The sequence below is a fragment of the Scyliorhinus canicula genome, chromosome 22 (genome assembly GCF_902713615.1).
Source record: "Scyliorhinus canicula chromosome 22, sScyCan1.1, whole genome shotgun sequence".
Taxonomy (NCBI): domain Eukaryota; kingdom Metazoa; phylum Chordata; class Chondrichthyes; order Carcharhiniformes; family Scyliorhinidae; genus Scyliorhinus; species Scyliorhinus canicula.
Genome location: NC_052167.1, coordinates 16,689,857 through 16,714,992, shown reverse-complemented (window position 1 = coordinate 16,714,992; position 25,136 = coordinate 16,689,857). Strand labels below are relative to the sequence as shown.

The following is a 25,136-nucleotide window of genomic DNA, read 5'->3' as shown; positions in this document are numbered from 1 at the left end:
TCAGGTAGACCCCTGACCCTCATGTTTCCGCGCTGCTTCTATTGAAATGGACTGGACGATACTGGAAGCATTATGGGAGTGAAACCGATCCACGCCAATGTGTGAAGCAGGCTCCTAGCTGGTCGGCAGCCTGTTATACATCGCAACTGTTTTTATTTTCCATCTACTTGGAATTCTGCCAAGGTTTTCCATTTTAAACTTGAGGGTTTATAAGTCTTCAAAAAAGACTTTGACTGATTGTTCTGTGAACATCAGTGGAATGAAAATCAAACATTGAGAATCAGCAGCAGGGCTCCTATTCCCCAACTCTGGCAGCACGGTAGCACAAGTGGATGGCACTGAGGCTTCGCAGCACCCAAGGTCCCAGGTTCGATTCCCCGCTGGGTCACTGTCTGTGCGGAGTCTGCATGTTCTCCCCGTGTCTGCGTGGGTTTCATCCGGGTGCTCCGGTTTCCTCCCACAGTCCAAAGACGTGCAGGTTAGGTGGATTGGCCATGATAAATTGAGCTTAGAGACCAAAAAAGTTTAGGAGGGGTTATTGGTTACAGCGATAGGGTGGAATTGAGGGCTTAAGTGGGTCGGTGCAGACTCGATGGGCCAAATGGCCTCCTTCTGCACTGTATGTTCTATGAAACTCCTAATTAGCCAGCCTACTAGAATGACGCAAGGAAAAGGGACTAATTTTGGATGGTGTTTGTTGCACCCAAATGTGAGAATCCTCTTTTTCAACGATCCAGTTTCAATTGCCAGAAAGTGAAGGCTGGTTTTAATCTTTGGGTTTCCATGATGTCCGCAGTGGATTTCTGGTTTGGAAGTGCACAAAGAGGCAGTAAATTGTTTGAAAGGTTTGTTTGGATTATTAACGTGTATAAATAGTGACTGATCTTTACCCTTGCAGGAATGTACCAATCCTTGTTGTAATGCTACAACCTGCAGATTGAAGGAAGGAGTGGAATGTGCTGGTGGAGAATGTTGCCAGAACTGCAAGGTATAAATACAAGTGTCCCAGATGTTTATCCTTGCTCGTGGTAATAGTATTGATCCATACATTTGAGGCTGTAATCCAGACTGACGTTCTAGCACAGCACCTGAGCAAGTTGGAGTTTCCCTGTTTCTGATGAGCCATGAACTAAAGGCAGCTCCCGCCTGTTCAGATGAAGAATGAAGATTGCATTAGCACAATTAGAAAGAGCAGGGAGTCCTTCTAATGTTTTACCATTGATTGCTACGAGTTTCTACGGAGTGCAATCGGTGATCCAGGTGCAAATTGTGCTATTTTTAATAGGTTTTTTCTTGATGAATTAGTGAATGTACAGGGCCTCAAGGCAGATTTTAGAACACGTTTCTGAAACAATATTTGCATTAAGATTATTCACCGATTGTAAGTGTTAACTTGATGCAGTTTTATTAATATGAGGATAACCTGCTGGGGTATTGGCGAGAGTCTATGGAACAGACAAACAGCTTTTGGTGGCTGTCTATTATTCTTTGTTTATGAATCATTAGCATGTCAGAATTGTTTTTCTGATTCGGGATCTTGTAATCTGTGGCAAGGTTACTACATCTTGACCGTTTTTTAATAATTGTCGTGTTTCAACTTAATGATTTTATCCTTTCGTTTGTGAATTGGCGCTTAAGGTGATCGATTTGCTTGTTTTAATTCAGATCAAACCAGCAGGTCAAATATGTAGGGCCGCACAGCACGACTGTGATCTGTCCGACTACTGCGATGGTGTGCGCGCTCAGTGTTCAGAGGACGCCTTCAGGATGAATGGTTCTCCCTGCAGCAACGGGCAAGGCTACTGCTACAATGGAGAGTGTCCCACTCCTCAACGGCACTGTGTTACCCTATGGGGAGCAGGTATTTCCTTTTTACAAAGAATTCACTCCATCGGACATCACCAAAACGGACGCTCAAAAGTACCCGGCATGTTCTGCTCCAGTTCAGATCCCATGTTCTGTTTCCATATTTTGATGTGACAGCTCCTGACTAAATAATTTTTTGGCAGACAGCTTTCGTTGTGCAGGAGGCTGCACTGGAGCCCAGTAGCTGAGCCATCACATTGGCTGTTATAAGAACATAAGAACTAGGAGCAGGAGTAGACCATCTGGCCCTTCGAGCCTGCTCCGCCATTCAATGAGATCATGGCTGATCTTTTGTGGACTCGGCTCCACGTTCCGGCCTGAACACCATGACCATTATGATCCAACTTGAGATGCAGCACATGATGCTGCAGCGCATGATGTATCTGCTCAAGTGCATTATTTTTTTGTAAATCTAATTTTAATCATTCCATCATCGATTACAAATTCTAATCAGGAAGCAATTAAATGTTTGATTTTTGAGAAATATTTTAAACTTTTTTTTAATGTGGTTTTAATGTTTTATATTTGCTTCTGTTAAACCAATAAATTTGGTTCAAATAAATGGACCTCTGAAGCAGAGCCACATGGACTCGAAGCACGAACTCCGTGTCTCGCTCCTCTGATGCTGCCAGACCCGTTGAGTGTCTCCAGCATTTTCTGTTTTTATTCCAAGTAAATTTGGTGTTTGAGGTCACATTACAATTGTGCTATTTCAACCCACTATGTTTAAATATAATGGGGTAGGTTGCTCAATTTGCCGGACAGCTGGTTTGTGATGCGTAGTGACACCAACTGCATGGGTTCAATTCCCGTACTAGTCGAGGTTATTCATGAATGGCCCCCGCCTCCCCCCCGCCTTCTCAACCTTGACCCTTGCCTGAGGTATGGTGACCCTCGCGTTAAAGAGCCACCTGTCAGTCCTCAAAGGAAAAATCAGCCTATTGTTCGCTGAGATTGTGATGCCATCCACTTATTTTCCATTTTAATTATAGTATAATTCACTTTAGCATCCTTATCGACTTCTTTTAAGAAAAACTGAGGTCCAACATCCCTTCATTTATTATTTGGGGAGTTGCTGATTTGCCATTGCATACAGACATGAACAAAAATCCTGTTGCTACAGCCATAGTTTCACCGTTCTGCACCTCATTATTTTGTATATCCCTTTCTAATATCCCTAATCCAGCATTAAAATTTTATGCACATTAGATTGTAAATGCCATAAGATTGAATCACCTTGTTACTAAGTATAAATAGTGGGAATATGTATAGGTTCTGAAAACTGCAAAGACCAATTAGAAAAGAAAGGATTACATTATTACAGTTGTTCAAGAATTTAACCAGTCTTGATAGTTGCTAAGGTAGCGTTAAAAGGAATTACACCAGATATATGGCACCGAACTCCGCCATTCGGCTCGACCAGTCCATGCTGGTGTTTATGCTCCACTGGAGCCTTTTCACATTTTTCCTCCTCTAATTTTATCATCATAAACGTCTATTCCCTTCTCCCTCCTATGTTTGTCCAGCACATCTAAACTATTGTCTTCACCCAATCCCTGTGGTAGCAAGTTCCACATTATCACCACTCTTTAGGGAACTTTGTTTATCCAATGGGTACAAGACGTCTTGTATTGACGATCTCCAGTTAATGCTGGTCCCCACAAGAGGAAATATTGTCTCCGTATCCCCTCTATCAAAACCTTTGTTAATCGTTAAATACCCCTAGGATGCCCCCTCGGCTGCCTTTAATCAAGAACACAGTAAGAAGTCTTACAACACCAGGTTAAAGTCCAACATGATTGTTTCAAACACTAGCTTTTGGAGCACTGCTCCTTCCTCAGGTTCACAGGCTTGAAACAATCATGTTGGACTTTAACCTGGTGTTGTAAGACTTCTTAATGTGCTCACCCCAGTCCAACGCCGGCATCTCCACATCATGGCTTTAATCAAGAGAAAAGAGACATGGCTGCCGATACTTTCCGGGTGTGTATGCAAATACAGCATCTCGAATCAGCCTGTCCCAAGAACCGGAATTGTCCAAAAACCTAACTTTTTAGAATGTTCCTGCATCAATTTTAACTGCGAGATAACAGTTTGGCGAGTCTATGCATTAGTGCCTGACTAGTTTCCTGGTTTATCCTTTTCCATTTGCTTGCCGTTCCTGTACTTTGAGCAACCCTTGACTCCACACTTGCCCTGAATCCCCTACCCAAAATCTGGCAAGATCTGAAATTGGCCTTGATCCCGAGTTGTTGGTTTTAGACAGTGTACCTACACGTTTCTGGCATGATTGAACAAGATGCAACTTTTTAAAGAGGATTCAAATGACAATTTTTAACCAAGAAAGTTGAAGCACTGAAATGAGATGGAAGTGCTAAAGCAAACTCGGCACAGATGTGGAACGCCCTCTGAATTGCTCCTACTCTATTGCTACGATTTCACTGCGAATGCAGAGGAAACCTCACACTGTTCCTGCACAGTGGAGCCATTACACCAGCAGAGCGGGAGCATCTTCAAGGAAATTCCAAACCATAGCATGAAATTAGTCTGAAACCGGATTAACAATAGCAAAGAGTGATGTGAATCAAATGTATTCTAATGTTTGCAGTAATACAACCCCTTCACCAGCGCCATATTCAAGGACTCGAGCAAGCTGATGGAGATGCTGCCAACGTGGAGACGTTGAGATAATATGCCCATTGCTCATTAAGTTATTTACTGCTTTGCATAATTTCCAGTAGTTGCCAACTCCTGTAACATTTTTTCTATGGGTGCGTTGATTAAACTGAACATGCCTCCTGAGTTGAGAGAAATCTTTTCTCTAATATTCTGCAGGTGCAACGGTGGCACATGATGACTGCTTCCAACAGAATATGAGAGGAGATAAATACGTTCACTGCAAAGCAACTAAAACTGGTTATGAGGCCTGTCGGAGAAAGTAAGTACAAACTCTTTTCACGGGGGGAGCAAATGGTAGCTGTGCCTTTGGCTACTTGGGTCCCAAGGCATGGAATTCCTTCCCTAAACCAACCGCCTCTCCCACACTTTTAAGTTGCTTCTTGGAAACTAGCCTTCAAACAAACTTTTTGCCACTCTGTATATAGATCTAGGTTGTGAGGCGGTAGATTTGGAACTGAAATGAGGAGGGACGACTTCTCGCAGAGGGTGGTGAATTTGTGGAACTTGCTGCCCCATAGTGCAGTGAAATCAGGGTCATTAAATGGTTTCACAAAGAAGATAGATATATTTCTGATCAGAAAAGGGATATGGGGAACAGGTCGGGAGGTGGATTTGAGATCAGCCACAATCTGATTTAATGACGAAGCAGACTCAAAGGGCTGAATTGCCTATTTCTGCTCCTCATTCCCAGGTTCCCATGTCCTAAGCTCTGTGTAATTCTGTGCCAAACCTTGTCTGATACATTGCTCTGAAGTGCCTTGGAGCATTTTATTACATAATAGGCAACATATAATTGCATGTGATGGGAAACCAAACTAACCTCGTAATTAGTGAGTAGGTGTCACTTGATGTTGTTATTAATGACGACGCCCAACAATTGCTTGTGGTGATGGTACAGTACTTGGCTAGGTTACATTCATTGTGGCTAGGATATACCTGAACAATCTTCGATATTATTGGGTAGATTCATGCTCACATTATCTTACATTTGTATTTATAACCAATGCCAGAACTCTTTATAATTCTTTATGTTTACACTTGTTTTAATTGGGGGAGGGGAGGTCCTGTTCACCAATTGAATTTTTGAGGGAGGTTAAGGTGGTCCGCCTGCTCGGTTTTACCTATGACCACTCTGGTGAACAGCCTTCCTCCCCATCTCTCATCTGCTGTACGTAAGCTCCCTTTCATCCTGGCAGTACTTCTCCTTCCTGTTTGCCCCTATCTCTTTCTCTCTCCCCCCACCCCCCACTGCCATCACCACCTCCACCCCTAGTTGCTGGTCGTGAACAGGTCCTCAAAGAGGTTTTGTGAATTTCTTCCATGTGTCATGGAATCTCTCCTGGGACCCTCTGACCGTTTATCTCTAGTTTCGGATGTCATCCTTTTTCCATTCAATTCTCCATGACAAACGTGTTCTTTTTTGCAGGGACGTCAGATGTGGTAAAATGCACTGCGTCGGAGGAAACCTGTTTCCCATCACTCAAGCAAAGTACGAGCTGACACTGTTCCGGAACAAATTGTGTAGGGTTGCAACATCGAGTGAAAATAGCGAATTTATTGCTGACCCTGGACTGGTCTCTTCAGGAACCAAATGCGGAGATGGGATGGTAAGAAATGCGAGCAGGAATGATCTTTCCGAGAGAATTTCTTGTCCTAGAACTAGGAAAGCAGTGGGATCGGGGAACAATCCTGGCAGATGGGCGCTGGTCGAGATTGGGTCTCGACACACTCTTAAATGAGACTGGTGGTCACCACATTCCAATGTGCCACCTTTCAAAGGGCCTCTCAAACCAAGGCCATGTCTGCCTGCTGCGGACACTAATTGAAGAGCAGGGAACTCTCCTGGTGTGTTAGCCAACATTCCTCCCTCAACCAACACCAGTAGAAATTCTTTTAACTGGTTGTTTATTAATTCGATCATTCATTCAGTGTGCCTGGCACTTGGCCCATTGGCTGCCCCATTTGCCTACATCACAACGGTTACTGCACTTCTGTAAAATGCTTCAGAGCTTCCCGAGAACAAAGCTTTACAGAAAATGGAGGAGGTTTATCCGTGACCTCTACTTTCCCCCATTAACTTGGCGAAATAAAGTTTTAATAAAATATAGATAAAATGTGATTCTTGCTACGTTATAATGTAAGCCTTCTAGTGTTGAGGCACCTCATTTATGATATTGAGCCTGAGACTCTTCAGATCTTGCATGGTTTTAAGTACAAACTATATTTGATTTGTCTTTTTACAGGTTTGCTACAGTGGCTATTGCCAGAGCGTTCAGCTTTATGGATCAAGAAACTGTTCAGGGAAATGCAGTAACCACGGGGTACGACTCATGTAGAATTCTTTGTTGTGTTTTCCGTGCAAGCTGCTGATTCGCATTAACTGCCTAATGGGGATGTTTAATGGAGGTGTTCAAAATAAAGAGGGGTTTGGATAAAGAAGTTGAGGAGAAATTATTTCCACTGGCAAGAGGGTAAGGAAACCGAGGACACGGCTGTAAGATAATTGGCAAAATGTGCGGAGGAAAGATGAGGGGCCCAAGGGAGAGGAGGTGGGGTGGGGGAGATGGTGGGTACCAGCCGCTCTGAGCCAGCAGAGACCCGATGGGATGAATGGCCTCCTTTCTGCATGGTTATCATTCTATCACTCCGAGGTTTTATTTCACACGAGTACTTGTGATCTGGGATTCACTTGAGACGGAACGGATTTGTACGGGAAAAGCGTGGAGAAGTTGCACAGAACACCATTTAATGAGTTTGTGTATTACATTGAGCTGCCAGTTACTTTCATGAATTTGTTCTGTTTCGGATGAGATCCCGATTGTTGGTAACGTTTTGAATTATTTTTTTCAGGTGTGTAACCACAAAAGAGAATGTCACTGTGATCCAGGTTGGGAACCGCCATATTGCCTCTCTCGAAGCGGTAGCTTTCCAACAGGTAAGAATCCAACCTATCAGGTGACGGGAGGCAGAGAAGGCTTGGGGGGGGAGGGGGGGGGGGGGGTGTGTGTGTGTGCAGGTTGAGATGTATAAAATGGATATGGTGGGCAGGAAGGACCGTTTTCCCATTAGTGGAGGGGTTAATAACCAGGGGGGCATAGATTTAAGGTGCATGGCAAGAGGGGATTTGAAGAAAAACCTTTTATACCCAGAGGGTGGTTGAAATCTGGAACTCCCTGCCAGAAAGAGTGGTAGAGGCAGGAAACCTCGCAACGTTAAGAAACATTTATTTGAGCAGCTACAGGCTGTGCTGGAAAATTGGATTAGAGTAAATAGATGCTTTATGCCCTAAAGGGCCTCCGTGCAGTTAAAAACTATGACAAACCGAATAGGTGTCTTCTAAAAGTAAAAGCTATTACTTTTAGGTGAATATTGTTGTAGGGTTATTATTTTTCAGCATTTAGTTGCCATTCCACTGCGAACTGCAATCTTTGATTTTGAAGAAGTCACTTGTACACCTAGAGATTATTGAATTTATTTTATCCGATCGGCCAATTATTTGTTCCTCACAGCTTGGTTCCTTCACCGAGCTAGTTGGTACGCAGTGGGCCAAGTGGCGGCCTCCTGTTGTAACCAGTCTATAATTCTGTCTTTTCACAGAAACTTAATTTGCAGCGTTAATCTTCATTGCTGTTTTAATGTAAGCCTGCTGTGGCAATAATAATTATTATTAACGATAACAAAATGTATTATAGGCTAAAAGATTGAGTACCCAAATGGGAACAGAGTCCCGTGGCGTGTGCGATTAGTTGGGTGTTCCTGGCTGGCCAGGCTGGCATTGCCAGGCTGCCACCAGCAGTGCCAGGATGCCACTGTGCCCAGAGGGCAAGCACCGGGGGGGCCCCCAATCCCTTGGGAGACCCCCACGAGTGCTGTTCCGTTTGTGGAGACCGGTCTTTTTTTCAAAAAATATACTTTATTCATAAAATCTCTAATAAACATTACAGAACATTTCGAATTGTCTTGACTGTACATTTCCATCAAAGTTACACATTCACTTGACTTTCTTCCGTTCAATTGGGATGATGTTACACACACATCCCTCTTTACGTTACAATTCTTTCTTAAATATTTACATCATCATGTTTCTTTTATACATTGGAGTGTTAGTGACACAGACCGAGGGGTTTTACACTGTTACCAACCCCTCGGTGTACATTTGTTGGTAAGACCTTACACAGTGGCCTTTCCCCATTGCGCCTTGGCGGCAGCTGCCCCAAGCTTGAGTGCGTCCCTCAGCACGTAGTCCTGGACCTTGGAATGTGCCAGTCCGCAACACTCAGTCGAGGACAATTCTTTGCACTGGATGATCAGCAAGTTGACCAGTACTGAACGGCGCTCGTCTGAGATCTTCGAAGGCGAGAGAGGTTAGATCCCAACGCCTTGGGCAGATCATCGGAGTGCTTATTAGAGTGAGACTAGCTGTCTCACTCCAGTATACAAATTTGCTAAAAAGCGATCCTGAATTCCAGCGATTTTGTCAATTCGTATCAGTTTAGAGTTATTGAAGTACTTTGTACGGCACAAACGGCAGAACCTGTGACTGCGTACCTGCAGAAATTAATTAATTTACACTTTTCTCTTTCAGTGGGAAGTGCTGCCAGAACCATTATTCTTTCACTGATCCTTCCTTTCATCATTTTACTTGTCCTAATAAGTGTTGGACTCCTGTACTATAAAAGATGCTTAATGAAGAAATATATAAACAAGATGTAAGTATTAAATGAGATGATTTCCCTGCACCAGTCGCTGTTACTAACATTATCAGGTAAAGGGTCCTGCCACGTTGCTGATGTAAATCCCACCTCTTATTGTCCAAGGGCCTCTCTCTATTCAATGCACAGGAGTTAGTTAGGTGTGGTTAAAACTGCCCAGATTTGTCCTTTCAGGCAATTCCAAGAAATATAAAGCAGTAACATTTTTCATTAACGTGAGTACTTTGTCAAATGCATACACAACGAGCTAAGCACAAGATTCTTGTGATTCAAGAACAATGCAATATTTAAATTTTGATTTATTAGAATTGGCCTTGAATTATTTACAAAATAACCCTGACAGGGCTCTGAGAGACTCTATAACCCTGACACGGCTCCGAGACACTCTAACCCTGACAGGGCTCTGAGAGACTCTATAACCCTGACACGGCTCTGAGACACTCTATAACCCTGACAGGGCTCTGAGAGACTCTATAACCCTGACAGGGCTCGGAGAGACTCTATAACCCTGACAGGGCTCGGAGAGACTCTATAACCCTGACAGGGCTCAGAGAGACTCTATAACCCTGACAGGGCTCTGAGAGACTCTATAACCCTGACAGGGCTCTGAGAGACTCTATAACCCTGACAGGGCTCTGAGAGACTCTATAACCCTGACAGGGCTCTGAGAGACTCTATAACCCTGACAGGGCTCTGAGACACTCTATAACCCTGACAGGGCTCGGAGAGACTCTATAACCCTGACAGGGCTCGGAGAGACTCTATAACCCTGACAGGGCTCTGAGAGACTCTATAACCCTGACAGGGCTCTGAGAGACTCTATAACCCTGACAGGGCTCTGAGAGACTCTATAACCCTGACAGGGCTCTGAGAGACTCTATAACCCTGACAGGGCTCTGAGAGACTCTATAACCCTGACAGGGCTCTGAGAGACTCTATAACCCTGACAGGGCTCGGAGAGACTCTATAACCCTGACACGGCTCTGAGACTCTATAACCCTGACACGGCTCGGAGAGACTCTATAACCCTGACAGGGCTCTGAGAGACTCTATAACCCTGACACGGCTCCGAGACACTCTATAACCCTGACACGGCTCTGAGAGACTCTATAACCCTGACACGGCTCTGAGAGACTCTATAACCCTGACAGGGCTCTGAGAGACTGTATAACCCTGACAGGGCTCTGCGGGGCTCTATAATCCTGACACGGTGGGGCAGCACGGTGGCTTGCTGTCTTACTGCGTCTCGGTCCCAGTTTCGATCCCGGCTCTGGGTCCCTGTCCGTGTGGAGTTTGCACATTCTCCCCGCGTTTGAGTGGGTTTCACCCCCACAACCCAAAGATGTGCAGGGTAGATGGATTGTCCATGCTTAATTGCCCCTTAATTGGCAATTATGAATTGGGCGCTCTTTACTGCTATTTTTCTGTTGGCCTGTCATGACTATTTCAAATAGTTTTAGCCGACCACAATCAGATCTCCCCTCTTTGTGCGATAGTCAACTGTGCTGCACAATTTTTTTTCATCGATAACCATTGTGATTGCATGCCCAAGAATGTTGTCTATTATTAATTATTCTTCTGCCAATTCATCGTACAATTATTCAGATCTGGCTTCCCAATGTGGCTGACATATTAAACCATAAGACATAGGAGCAGAATTAGGCCATTCAGCCCATCAAGTCTGCTCCGCCCTTAATCATGGCTGATATGTTTCTCATCCCCATTCTCCTGCCTTCTCCTCATAACCCCTGATCCCCTTATTAATCAAGAGCCTATCTTTCTCTGTCTTAAAGACACTCAGTGAATTGGCCTCCAGAGCCTTCTGCGGCAAAGAGTTCCACAGATTCACCACCCCCTAGCTGGAAAGAATCCTCCTCATCTCCGTTTTAAAGGATCGTCCTTCACTCTGAGGCTGTGGCCTCTAGTTTTAAACAACGCTAGATCTTCCGTGACAATATTTTGAACACCAAAATAAATTTGATGGTTGGTTAATGTCCAGTGACGTAAGCACGTGATCAATTCACCTGGCCACTATTTTAAATAAAGTATTAACTTGTATACATTATACAAATAATGCCTTTGTTTGAAAGAAACAGCCATTGGAATTGCATCCCACATCTTGCTGATTCTCCCTGCGAGTGTAGTCAACCAACAACAAAAATGCCTAGGCTATGGCAACATTCCCAAAGTAGTGGGGAGGGAAGTTAAAGTTGATTCTCTTTTTTTTTAAATTCATTCATGAGTTGTGGGCGTCGCTGGATGGGCCAGGATTGATTGCCCATCTCTAACTGTCCTTGAACTGAGTGACTGGCTTGGCCATTTCAGAGCGTAGTTAAGAGTCAACCAACATTGCTATGGATCTGGAGTCACATGTAGGCCAGACCGGGTGAGGGCGGCAGATTTCCTTCCCATTCGTGAACCAGATGGGTTTTTATAACAATCAACAGTGGTCATCATTAGAATTTTAATTTCAGATTTAAAAAAAAATTGAATTCCAATTTCACCATCTGCTCTCAGATTAATTTGGATTTAAATGTCATGTCATGAATTTTTCATTGCAATTTCATTGTAGACCAACAAAATCTAGATCATCGCACGGCTTGTCGAATCCGATATTTGAACGAAAGGACAGAAGCAACTCTAAAGCCGTGTATCCTAGCAACAGGAGCCCACGTGTAAAACATTCACTACTTGTTACCTCAGACAACGATCAGCGATTGCAGATTAAAGTAATACCCAACCGGCCACCACCTCAGGTAAATCCATCACCTTGATATTTTCAACCCTATCTGGCTGGTGTCACTATCTCTTGTCATATTTAAACAAAGAACATGCAGTGCAGAAGGAGGCCATTCGGCCCATCCAGTCTGCACCGACCTACTTAAGCTCTCACTTCCACCCTATCCCTGCAACTGAGGGCAATTTATCATGGCCAATCCACCTAACCTACACGTCTTTGGACTGTGGGAGGAAACCGGAGGAAACCCACGCAGACACGGGGAGAATGTGCAGACTCCCCACAGACTGTGAACCAGCGGGGAATCAAACCTGGGACCCTGGCGCTGTGAAGCCACAGTGCTATCCACTTGTGCTGCCCGTGTAGATTTAGTCAATCTACTTCCATGACACAGTTACAACATGCATTAATTATAATGGCGTATTCTTCTACATCTTCCTTCAGTTGCCCTTCCAAGTACCTCAAAACTTTTTCCAAATCTAAGGAAGCTTTTAAAAAAAATAAATAAAAATGTATTTTTAAAAAATAAATATTCCTGCCTAAGAAATGAGAAAACTTGTTTACTGATGGGCAATCTTTTTTTGACCTCTTCAAGCCTGTTGTTTGCCGACTGCTTTCAATTTTGGGCATTGCTCTTCTGAACTTTCTTTGCTTCAAGTTTCAAAGATGCCAAGACAACACCCCCCCCACCCCTGTCACTCGACCATAGAAATCAAGATATTACATTCAGCACCTTGAACAACTTTTCTTTTGTACCTTTTGATCTAATCAAACGTCCCGAGGCTTTTCGGGGATCAAGGAGGTGGGTTTTCAGGGGGGTCTTCAGGAGGAGAGCGAGAGGTAGAAAGGTGTTGGGAAGGAATTTCAAAGTTTGAGGCCTGCACAGCTTCCAACAAGAGGCAAATGCACACGGGTCCAGAATAGGAGGAAGGCCGAAAGGAGCAGGGACGTAAAGCTATGTGAGATTTGGACATCAGGATGAGGATTTAGAATTTTGGAACGTTGCTAAGAGCACAAGGGCAGTGGGTGAAATGGTGCGATCCAGGATACGGACAGCAAAATGTTCGGTGAAGTGTATGGTGAGGGAAAGATGGGGAGCCAGATAGAAGGTTGGCATCATCGTGTCCACTTGGACGAGGGATTCAGTAGCAGATGGTCGGAGGCAGGTGATAATACAGGGGATGAAATTAGGCAGTTCTGAACATTGGGGGGGGGGGGGGGGGGGGGGGCATTTCTGAACATGGACAGAGAGTTGGAAGCTCTGATCACGTTCAGATAGGGAATTGAGGTAGTAAACCGCCTGATTTCACCTGAAGGCAAGAGATGGGGATGGAATTAGTGGTCATCAAATTCTTTACTTTCTTCTGTCCTTTTAATCCTCTAATTCTGGAGCTTTTAATTTGCAAACTTGCCATCACCTAATTTTCTTTCCAGAATTGGTGTTACCCTGGTCCGGGTCCATTGTGCCACACGTGTACCTTATCACGGAGAAATATTGAATCTGTAGAAGGAACAGATATAGGCCAAAGGGCCCTCTTCTCATTTCTTGCTTTAGAATGTTACTTAAGTCACGATCCTGCTATATTCTAATGTTGTTTTCTACAAAATGAAAGTGAGGGCAATGTCCATTCAGTTACTTACTATATTTATCTTGAGATAGTAGCATTGTCACACAGCTATAGTTTTCTGGTGACAAGTCAGTCCCTGGGATAAAAATGTCTCGTGAGTCTCTATCAGGGGCTGGTTTAGCTCACTGGGCTAAATCGCTGGCTTTTCAAGCAGGCCAGCAGCATGGTTCGATTCCCGTACCAGCCTCCCCAAACAGGCGCCGGAATGTGGCGACTAGGGGCTTTTCACAGTAACTTCATTGAAGCCTACTCGTGACAATAAGCGATTTTCATTTTTCATCATGCTTTCGGTTAATACACAGAACAATAAATTTTATTGCTTGGATTAGAAAATAATGAGAGTAATAGGATAGTTTAGTGCAAAGACTTGTTGGTTTAAGGCTGTTATCCTGCCTATGATTACAGGGCCCTTTTAAGTGTTGTCGGTGTAGTCATTTAAGTTGCTTCTCGAGAACCGGTGAATGGATCTTGGAACGACAACATTAAGCTGTCTCTGCTCATTCTTCGATAAAGTAGTAGCACAACAACTGTTTGTATGTGCATACTTAGTTTCACAATCTAAAGGGGCGGCACAGTGGTTAACACTACATCCTCACAGCACCGGGGACCCAGGTTCATTTCCGGCCTCGGGTAACTCTGTGGGGTCTGCACATCCTCCCCGTGTGTGCGTGGGTTTCCTCCGGGTGCTCCGGTTTCCTCCCACAGTCCAAATGTATGGGTTAGGTGGATTGGCCATGCTAAAGTGCCCCTTAAGTGTCCAAAGAGGTGCAGGTTAGGTGGAGTTATGGGGATAGAGCAAGGGAGTGGTCCTAAATAAGGGTACTCTTGGTCAGGACAGTGGCGCAGTGGTTAGCACTGCTGCCTCACGGCGCCGAGGTCCCAGGTTCCATCCCGGCTCTGGGTCACTGTCTGTGTGGAATTTGCACATTCTCCCCGCATTTGTGTGGGTCTCGCCCCCACAACCCAAAGATGTGCAGGGTAGGTGGATTGGCCAAGCTAAATTGCCCCTTTAATTGGAAAAAAAAAATCAATTGTGTACTCTAAATTTATTTATAAAAAGGGTACTCTTTCAGAGGATTGGTGTAGATGGGCTGAATGGCCTCCTACACTGTAGCGATTCTATGCTTTTGGAACCAGTGAAGTATTTGAGGGGAGAAGAATTGCAAGAAAAGGAAGCCTCAATAAGTCGGATATAATACTACTGAATAAAGGTGGGATAATATTGAAGATGATATAAACAAAGGGCTTTGAATTGTTTTTGTTTCACTTTACTTCCTTGTAGCCTCCAAAACCAGCTCCTCTCAAGAGTTTTTCTCCAAACATTACAGCAAATCCTCTGCAGGTACGATCATGTTACATATAATAAATTCTCCTGCACGACCTTCTGTATGTACTGGCTCATTTTAGGGATAAGTAGTTGATGATCTATTGCTTGATATAAACCTGTCATTATTGCATCATCATCATAAACTTACGACAATAACAACAGAAAATGGTGGAAATACTTGACCGATAAGGCAGTACCTGCGGGTAAAGAATTGATGCTTCAGGTTGAATGGCCTTTCATCAGAATTTATTTCCGATTTCTAGCATCATCGCTTATGCCAATATCAAAAGGCCCAAAGTCATCGCCAAGGAATTTTACAGCATTATTAAGAAATTATTTTGACAAATTTCAAATCTATAGTGTTTGTTAAAAAATCTGTTTTATTACAAACATGTATCAAAACAGGTTACAGCAAATAAACAACCTGGGAAAAATACTTCCCAACAATCAACTATCCAGTCTGTACAGAATTTTCCCCTTTTTCACCCCCTCCCCCGCCACAAACAGCCCTTCAAACATGGTCACAAACATCCCCACCTTTCCTCAAACCCCTCAAAGAGCCCCTTAACTCATACTTTATCTTCTCTAACCACAGGAAGTCATACAGGTCACCCAACCATGCTGTTACCCCAGGTGGCGATGCTGACCACCGCTCCAGCAAAATTCGGAGCCGGGCAATAAGAGAGGCGAAGGCCAAGACATCGGCCTTCCTCCTCTCCATGATCTCCAGCTTCTCTGAAACCCTAAATATCGCCACCAAAGGGTCCGGGTCCACTCCTCCACTATCCTGGCTAGGACCATGAACACTCCCGCCCAGAATCTTCCCAATTTTTCACAACCCCAAAACATGTCTGTGTGAGCCGCTGATGCCCATCCACACCTCTCGCACTCATCTGCTACCCCCTGAAAGAAGTCATATGCCCCCTGTGCACCACCTTAAACTGTATCAGGCTCATCCTTGCATAAGAGGAGGTCCCGTTTATCCTACGCAGTGCCTAATATTTTTGGATTATGTGTATTGCTCTTGTCAGTTTGTTACGAACTAGATCCCTCAATGAGATTACTGCCATATGGCCACTTGGCTATCTGTATTGTCTATTTAATAAGATTAAGTGAACATACATTTCCTCTTGTCTAGATAATCATGCATCCTGGATTCAACACTGGTTTAAACAATTAGAATAAGCTCTAATTTTACTATTCCCTACTGACTCTCCGTTCTCTCGTGGAGAAGGTTCATGAGAATCCATTCATCAGCACGTTTATTCACGTTGCCTGTGTAGAAACTCCCCAAGCACATATATTCACGTTGCCTGTGTAGAAACTCCCCAATCCAGCAAAGTTGAGGACTCCTGATGACCATAATCGTACTTTGTTTGCAAGTTTATTGCAATAATTTCTGTCAAACAAAATCTTCTGTACAAATTAGAATAGAAAACTAAAATGTTCTTTTTGACCCTAGTACAAAATGGAGAAACAGAGTGCATCGCCTCCAGTCCCTCCTTCCAAACTATTTCCACCTCTACGAGTACCGGTGAGTGTTTTAAATGTATCTTCCACTTGTTTCACGGCCTGATTAGGGGGGAGAAATGAGGAAATTGTAAATATTTGGTCCCTTGTGCATGAGTGAAGTATCAGCAGAATAAGTTAACAGACGGAATACCTTTTCAGACAGGCAATGTAATTATGTCGTCATGTGTGTTTAAACATGACAGACTTGTGTGGCAAGAAATAGCTCCATGTTTTTACAAACTCAAATTAAAATATTGGCTCATGATTTGTTATGAAATAGCATTGAGACAACAGCACTCAATACTAATCCTACCGAAATGCTACCCAGATGTGTGGTGAAAAGCAGAAATCCAGAATTTCCTTTCATAATTGTGCCTCTCCCCTTCTTGCTTTACAAAAAGGGCATCTTGCCCGTGGCAAGATCAGTGAAATATATTTTGAACAGGGTGGCGTTCCTAAATGAGCCACATAAAATTAAGCTGGGCCAATTTCAATCTAAATACTTCTAACGATATCTGTTTATTACTGACACTTAACCTCTCTGGTCACCCTTTTCCTTTCTATCTTTTTCTCTTGCTCTCTGAATCGAAGGTTTCTTTGTTTCTGTAACTAATTTGACATTGAATTTGCCCATTATAATTTGCACATCTTTCTCCGTCCTTCCTCCATTAAGTTCTTCCCAATTGATTAAGGGGATATAAAATTGTTTGCCGCTTTAGTCAGATTTAAGCTAACTTCACTCTTATCGTTATCAGCTCTCACTCTTAGTGACTGGTCATCTAAAACGTTGAAAACATAAACATGTATCTCATGGTAGATGCAAATGGATCCCTTCCTTGGACGATGATGGCTCATTGCATCACTTTGATCAATACCTTACTGAAATTATATTTTTTTTATAATAAATGATCAATTTTCAGCTTTGCAATTATTTTTGAAGCATTTAAACATTCTGGGCGGGATTCTGTGATCCTGAGGCTAAGTGTTGACGCCGTCGGAAACGCTGTCGCGTTTCTCGATGGCGTCAACAAGGTCTCAAGATCAGCAATTCTGGCCCCTACAGGGGACCAATACGGCACTGGAGTGACCCACGCCGCTCCAGCTGCTGATCCCGACGCCAACTGGGCACTGCGGGATTCGCACATGCGCAGTGGCACCGGCGACAACACGTGCATGCGCAGTGGCTCCCTTCAACACGCCGGCCCCGGCGCAACATGGCGTAGGGCTGCAGGGGCCGGCGCGGAAGGAAGGAGGCCCCCAGCCAAAGAGGCCGGCCCGCCGATCGGTGGGCCCCGATCGCGGGCCAGGCCCCATCGGAGCCTCCCCTGCCCCACCCTGACAGGCCGCTCCCCGACCCTTCCATGCCGAGTTCCCGCCAGCTGAGAGCAGATGTGGACGGTGCTGGTGGGACTCGGCTTTTTCCCCGACGGCTGCTCGGTCCATCCCCGGCCGAGAATCGACAGGGGGGCCGTGTAGAGAGGCCCCCGACCGGTGCTGCGCCAATGGCGCCGATTTACCATTCTGTGGAGAATCGCGTGCCTCCGCCGGTGCGGCGTGGTGCGATTGGTGCCGGTCACAGAGATTCTCCAGCCCAACCCCGGGCTGAGAGAATCCCGCCCTCTATATTTCTTGGTTGGGAAAATGATATTCCGTTCTCAAAACACGTTCAGTTTCTTGTTCAAACACAAGAGTTTCCAATTAGTGTTCGCTTTGGTGGCTTTTCTCTCTTACATTGTGACAGTGTCACAATCATTTTGGGCTCCTTGCGTTTAGGTCAAAGTTCAGGGGATGAACCACATCCTGGTATTCCATTAAACAGTTCTGATTCACAATTGTTAACTTGTGATTTTTTTTGCTTGCTTTCAATGTGACCTTTTCTCAAGTGTCCTTGTGTATCAATGCATTGTCCACAAAATTGTCGCGAATTTAAACCTAAAATTTCCCAACGGGTGAATTTTATAGAATCCCTCTAGTTCAGATGGAAGCTATTGGTCCCATCGAGTCCGTACAGACTCTCTGGAAGAGTGCCCTCCGCAGGCCCACTCTCCTGCCCTATCCCCATAAGCCCACTGAACCTTTGGACACTAAGGGGCATTTTAGCATGGCCAATCCACCTAAGCGCATCTTTGGACTATGGGAGGAAACTTGAACAGCCGGAGGAAACCCACGCAAATACTGGGAGAACGTGCAAACTCCACACAGTCGGAATCGAACCCGGGTCCCTGGCGTTGAGGCAGCAGTGCTAACCACTGTGCCAGTTGGGGAATATGCCAGGAAGAGACGAGGGTGAGGGACAAATAATGCCAGGATGCTTTGGTATACTTCCTTGTAGTAATAGTAATCTTTATTATTGTCACAAGTAGGCTTACTTTAACATTGCAATGAGGTTACTGTGAAACTCCCCTAGTCGCCACACTCCGCGCCTGTTCGCATACACAGAAGGAGAATTAAGAGTGTCCAAATTACCTAACAAGCCCGTCTTTCGGGACTTGTGAGAGGAAACCGGAGCACCCGGAGGAAACCCACGCAGACACTGGGAGAACGTGCAGACTCTGCACAGACAGTGACCCAAGATGGGAATCGAACCTGGGACCCTGGCGCTGTGAAGCAACAGTGCTAACCACCGTGCTGCCCCTTGTATCTGGTTACAAAGTATAGCCTCTCCTTCTCATTTAGTCAGGGATTGAAGTAAATTAACTCAAAATTGGTATTTTGCTTTAGACGCAAGAAAAGTGAAACTTGGAAATAATACCAGGATGTACATCTGACAATTAAAATGTATACTGTCATATATCCATGATAAGATAACCTTGTGTGTATATCTGCATTTCCTGTCCATCATTCTTCAAAACGCATTTGAAGTTTTAGAAATGAATTCTTGGGAAATGTGTGTTGAGGCAAGCACACTTCTAATTGCATTTGTTAAAGTGGTTATGAGCCACTTTCTTGAACTATTACAAACTGTGGGCACACCCTGTAATACAATGTCTAACCTTTATATGCCTCTTTATTTTGGTGTAACATTTATTATAGTGCTGAAGAGCTGTAGTCATAATTTTGCTACTGCAAAACAAGTAATTAAATTAAGATGGGAAGACAAGTTGCATTTATGCAGTTAAAACCAAGTCATCTTCCTGTGTTTAAATGCGTTTGACTTTTGTTTCCAGGTCAGACCTCCGCCTCCTCCAGTAAAGCCATCACCAGAACAGAAGAATAAACAGGTAGGTTTATCGCCAGGCATTTCGAACTATAAAGCTGATGTGTAATGATCGTCTGTGCTTCCTCCCTTCGGGTTTGCTTGTTCACAGGATTGCACTGTGAAACTGGGACTGCAGAAAGAGAACTGAATGTAGTCACCTGTTTATTTTATTTTTTTAAATGACAATTCTCAAGGTGGTTACGATCACCTCAAAAATAGAGTCAAACTGACAAACACCCAAATCCATCAAGTGATGTTTCCTCAGTAGTGGTCTCAAGCTGACAATCATTCGTTGTTCAAATTAGATGTCAATTTTCCGTCTCGTCAGATTTTCAGAATGCCCTTTGCTCGAGTGCATTCGATAACACTTCAAAAGAAAAGTAAACTGTGTGCAGCACGGTAGCATAGTGGTTAGCATCAATGCTTCACAGCTCCAGGGTCCCAGGTTCGGTTCCCGGCTGGGTCACTGTCTGTGCGGAGTCTGCACGTCCTCCCCGTGTGTGCGTGGGTTTCTCCGGGTGCTCCGGTTTCCTCCCACAGTCCAAAGATGTGCGGGTTAGGTGGATTGGCCATGCTAAATTGCCCGTAGTGTCCTAAAAAGTAAGGTTAAGGGGGAGTTGTTGGGTTACGGGTATAGGGTGGATACGTGAGTTTGAGTAGGGTGATCATTGCTCGGCACAACATCGAGGGCCGAAGGGCCTGTTCTGTGCTGTACTGTTCTAAATCTAAATCTAAACTGTGCACATATGCGCAGAAGGGAATCGATTTCTAGACACTGGGGTGTCGAGGGGTATGGGGGGAGAGAGAATGGGGGCTGGATTCTCTGCCGGCGTGATGCTCCGTTTTGCCGGCGCCCTGGGTCTGCCCCACAATGGGAAAACCCCATTGACCGGCTGGCATAACGGAGAATGCCGGCGGCGGGCCGGAGAATCCAGCCCTGGGTGGTATGATGTTCAGTTATGAGCATATTGAATGGCGGTGCAGACTCAAGGGGCCGAATGGTCTACTCTAGCTTCCACTTTCTACCTTTCCCTTTGCATTTGTGCATCCCTATGTCTATTCACACGTGAAACTAGTGCATAATTTTGTGCACTTGACCTTGTTGAACTCATCAGCATACACACATTGCACAATGCACACAGTTTAATTGCCTGTCAGCAGTCTGTAACATTCACAGCCAAGCCAGGCAAAGTATACACTTAAAATTCATTTTGTACTGAATCAATAATTTAAAGTTTAAAATGCTGCAGTTTCAATACCAATTAATTGAATTTTAATTTTTTTAAAAAATGTGTTCAATTAAATTCTTTCTATGAATGAAGCGGATGTGATCAGCAGAAAAGGAAGCGATTGTGGTTTGTGACAAAAACAAGTTGTTTATTTTGCAGGTGGTAAAACCAACAATTCAACCTCCGCTACCTCCTGTCAAACCAGGTTTTCCAGCTACATCCTCCAAACAAGCACAGGTAAACCTCCAGTTATGAAAATCACTGCCTGTACCACCTCATTAAACCATGGCATTCCTATAATGCAGATGGAGGCCATTCGGCCCATTGAGTCTGCGCCGACCCTCTGAAAGAGCACCCAACCTAGGACCACTCGGCCACCCTATCCCTGTAACCCCACCTAACCTGCCCCACTTAACCTACACATCTTTGGACTGTGGGAGGAAACTGGAGCACCCGGAGGAAACCCACGCAGACACAGGAAGTACAAACTCTACACAGTCACCCGAGGCCGGAATTGAACCCGGGTTCTTGGTGCTGTGATGAAAAGTAGAGGCGACAGTTCATAAGCCTGAAGAGATTCAGTATTCTTTAACATGCGCTCCGAGTGAATCTCGGAAATTAATGTTTTGAAGAACATCAAATGTTTCCTCTGGGTGCTCTGGTTTCCTCCCACAGTCCAAAAATGTGCCGGTTAGGTGGATTTAGCCATGATGAATTGCCCCTTAGTGTCCAAAAGGTTAGATCAGGTTACTGAGTTACAGGGATAGGGTGGAGGCGTGGCCTTAAGTAGGGTGCTCGTTCCAAGGGCCGGTGAAGACTCGATGGGCTGAAAGGCCTCCTTCTGCACTGTACATTCTATGGATTTCTATGAATAACCAACGCTGTTATTTAGTTCTTTGTATGTCTGATTTGGAAGCTCCCTTACTGATCGATTTATCACTGTTTTTAAATTTAAAATGTTTTCAACTATTTTGTGCTTTTAAGTAAGGAGAGCTGTTTAAATCTGTGAGGACTGGTTTGGAAACTTCATACATTGTTCCCACAATGGTGAAAATGATGAAAACAATCACTGGATAAATCCAATGTACAACAAACAGCAATTAGGAAATACAGTGTTTGCTTTCAAGGAGCTAAATAGCAACTTCCAAGAGTGTACTGTATTCACTTGTTTGCAACGTTAAAAGTCTTGGGGGAATTTTAATTCATGCAGTTAGCACAGGCCAATGCCTTCAGCATGAAGGCAGGTCCATTTGAAAGCAGAACCGTATTAACATGTTGCCAGTTTGCTGCACACTCCGAACAGGTGCCCAGTGTGGGCCAGCCAGCATTGGGTTCCCCCAGAGACCAGGCCACCTGACAGGAAGATGAAAGAGGGTGGGAGACAGAGGGGGAGGTTGCAAATGAACCCAATTTGCATAGATTCATAACTCTTGGGGATGGGGGATGCACAGGGTAAGATTGTCATTTCGAAATATTTTGCAAAATATGTCTCACTCTGTTTTAATAGCAGTCAGTCTGACATGGGGGTTAACATGACTAAACAACAATATAATCTTGTTCTTGCTAGGTTGGTTTAAAGCCAAAAGTTGCATTAAAGCCACGGTATCTTCACCGATGAAGAGGAAATGTGTAGAACCATCACCACATTGCAGAAGCACAGCTGTGGAGCTGGTGGACTTGCTGCCTGTTCCTGTAATGTCAGGAAGAAGATTAAAGTATTATCTTTGGTTTCTTGGCACACAAGTTCACACAGTTGGAGGAAAAAGCATAAAACACTGTGCAAGATGGCTGGGTTGAAATATCAGAAAACTGAACATCTCCCAACAATGCTGCTTTCATTGTACTGGTGCCTTGGTACTATTAAGGATATATTTTCTCTTGGTATTTTTTAATTATATAAATTAAAATGATTCTGCTGCAAACAGTGATGAGAGGAAACGTGTGAAGTAACCCTTCTGTTTAGAAAGGAGCCATTTGAAAAACCAAAGTGAGGAGACATTGAATAAAGTATTGCATCTATCTGGCTTCACTTTGGTCTTGCACAAGGTACTAAGTTAGGGTGCGAATAAGGAGGCTACTTTCCCGGATTTGTCGAGGAGCATCTTCGCACTTGTATGTCCAGCTCCGGCACTTAGTCTGAATTGATCCAATTAAGGCAAATTCTGAAACCGTCTCACCATTACCAATTTTGAAGGTTGGCTTCAGACAAGATGGCTTATGTGGCTGGTATAAACTTAATGGGACATTCTGTACTGTACCATATAAGATTTAATGAAATTGGCCACAGACTCTTAATACGAAAGCAAAATCCTGGCCTTGATTTTTTTTTTAAGCGGAGCTGTTTGGCCTGAGACTCGACAGAATATTCTAGTGAAAGGACACTTCCCTTTAACTCTGTCACTTTCTCTCTCTCTCTCTCTCTCTCTCTCCAAAACTGCCAGAACTGCTGAGGATTTCCAGCATTTTCTGTTTTTAGAACAAAGTTGTGTTAGAACAAATGGAAATCGGTCTAATGTCAGAGTATTGCTTCATATGAGAACTGATTTTTAGTACACCAGTATGGCCCAGCATTAAATGACTCGTGACTTGGAATTATCCTCTCAATGCTGGACAATTTATCCCTCACTGTCCTACTTCCAGGATCTTGTCTGACCATTTTCTCCCCTCAACAATATTGCACCATTCCATTGAAAATAGTACAATTGTGTATGGACAAAATGCTTTTATTTTTGAAACAAAAAAAAAAAAAATTAGGCTAAATTGCACAGCTCCCCTTGGTATATTTGCAGGGACTTGATTACTGAATTTGCGTTACAGCCCTAACCCATGGATAAACCAAGTAACCAATCCCAAATAAGCAAATACTGAGCAATTTATTTTTAGAGAGAGTTAAGTTCATCATTGGAGTGTACATAATTGCCGCACAGGAAATATTTTTAAAATTTGAATGGAGTCAAAATGTGTTTATAATTTTACTTGTGTCATCTACCAATGCTTTTTGTCTGTTTTAATGCAAGGAACATTTCTTTTTTAAATCTACTTTTGTTTACATACATTTATTTTGGGGAGGTGTGGGAAGATGCAAGATGCATGCTTGAAACTAAAATTTGTGTCAAAGTTCTGATTTTTCAGTTGGCAGTCGCGAGTGGGTATAAAATACATTTTGGGGGTGGAAATACATTTTAGCATTTGGTGTAAAAATCATTAACTGGAGTTTTGCTTGAATTACTTTTTAATTTAAAAATGTGAAATTTAGCAGGTAAACGGCCAGGTAAATTTTGAATTGAGCTAGCATTTTTGCTAGCTAATGAAGTACATAGAAACTTTGTGAATATCCGTTTTCTTTCACACATTACCACTATACTGGTGGGAATGCCTTCAAGCACATTCAACGATGGGCAAGTTTCTCATTTGCTTTAAATAAAACACCATTTCCATTAGACTCAGAAACAGTATTGCTTGAGGCACACTTTTTTGAAAGCAGACAAAAGAATACTCCAATCTAAGGGTTTTAACAGATTTTGGTTGTCCCTATTTCTGGAACCTTCCAGTTGCACAGAATCAATGTTTGGTCTTTTAAATCTTCAACACTGCCATTTTAATCAGGGACAGGTATTTACAGTTAAGGAGGTATTTACATGTTGTGAAAAGTTAATCAAATCTTCTCATGATTTTTATCCAGATTTGGTGAATTGTGATGTCAATTATTATCTAGTTTTAGTATTTAATTTTCAAACCATATGTGCCTAATCCCACAGATGTCCATAATTAAATCGTTTGCACTTTTTCAGCGGGACTGAACAAATATCTGTCCATGTGAAATGGGTTATTTATTTTCTTCAGCAAATAAATACTGTACTTTATTGCAATAATGCACTGCAATTGGTTTTGCGAAGTAGATCATTTCTGCTGGTCTGTTTCATAACTACATTGAAGGTTAACTGAACCCATAACACCGCGGGCTTTCGATTTAAATAAAAGCATGTTATTTATAAATAGAATTCTAAAGTAACAGAAGAAAACACAGTTGCTACATCTTTAATGTATGCCTTTTATTCACATCTTAGCCAGATAATGCCCTGATATTCTTACATCACCAGAACCAAAACAGAAGGGACTGGATTCTCCATACTGAGGCTAAGGGCTGACGCCAATCCAAAGGGTGCAATTCCACGCCCAACCCACGCCACGAATCGCCGCTCGCCGTTTTTTAACGGCGAGCGACGATTCTCCGAGGCCGATGGGCT

The 25,136-nt window shown here is 43.7% G+C and overlaps 1 protein-coding gene across 1 annotated transcript in view; it reads left to right on the top strand.

Annotated features, from left to right (window-relative positions):
* The window catches only part of adam8a (ADAM metallopeptidase domain 8a), a 46,533-nt gene extending 21,762 nt beyond the window's left edge, over window positions 1-24,771 (top strand). Inside the window, exons 13-25 of the mRNA XM_038782939.1 lie at window positions 899-988; window positions 1,666-1,861; window positions 4,702-4,804; window positions 5,972-6,152; window positions 6,789-6,866; window positions 7,396-7,480; window positions 9,131-9,254; window positions 11,830-12,013; window positions 14,905-14,964; window positions 16,412-16,483; window positions 19,629-19,682; window positions 21,049-21,126; window positions 22,457-24,771. Of these exons, the coding sequence (XP_038638867.1) occupies window positions 899-988; window positions 1,666-1,861; window positions 4,702-4,804; window positions 5,972-6,152; window positions 6,789-6,866; window positions 7,396-7,480; window positions 9,131-9,254; window positions 11,830-12,013; window positions 14,905-14,964; window positions 16,412-16,483; window positions 19,629-19,682; window positions 21,049-21,126; window positions 22,457-22,507 (1,356 nt within the window). The 3' untranslated portion in view covers window positions 22,508-24,771. The remainder of the gene's footprint in view (window positions 1-898; window positions 989-1,665; window positions 1,862-4,701; window positions 4,805-5,971; window positions 6,153-6,788; window positions 6,867-7,395; window positions 7,481-9,130; window positions 9,255-11,829; window positions 12,014-14,904; window positions 14,965-16,411; window positions 16,484-19,628; window positions 19,683-21,048; window positions 21,127-22,456) is intronic.
* The last annotated feature ends 365 nt before the right edge of the window (window positions 24,772-25,136 follow it).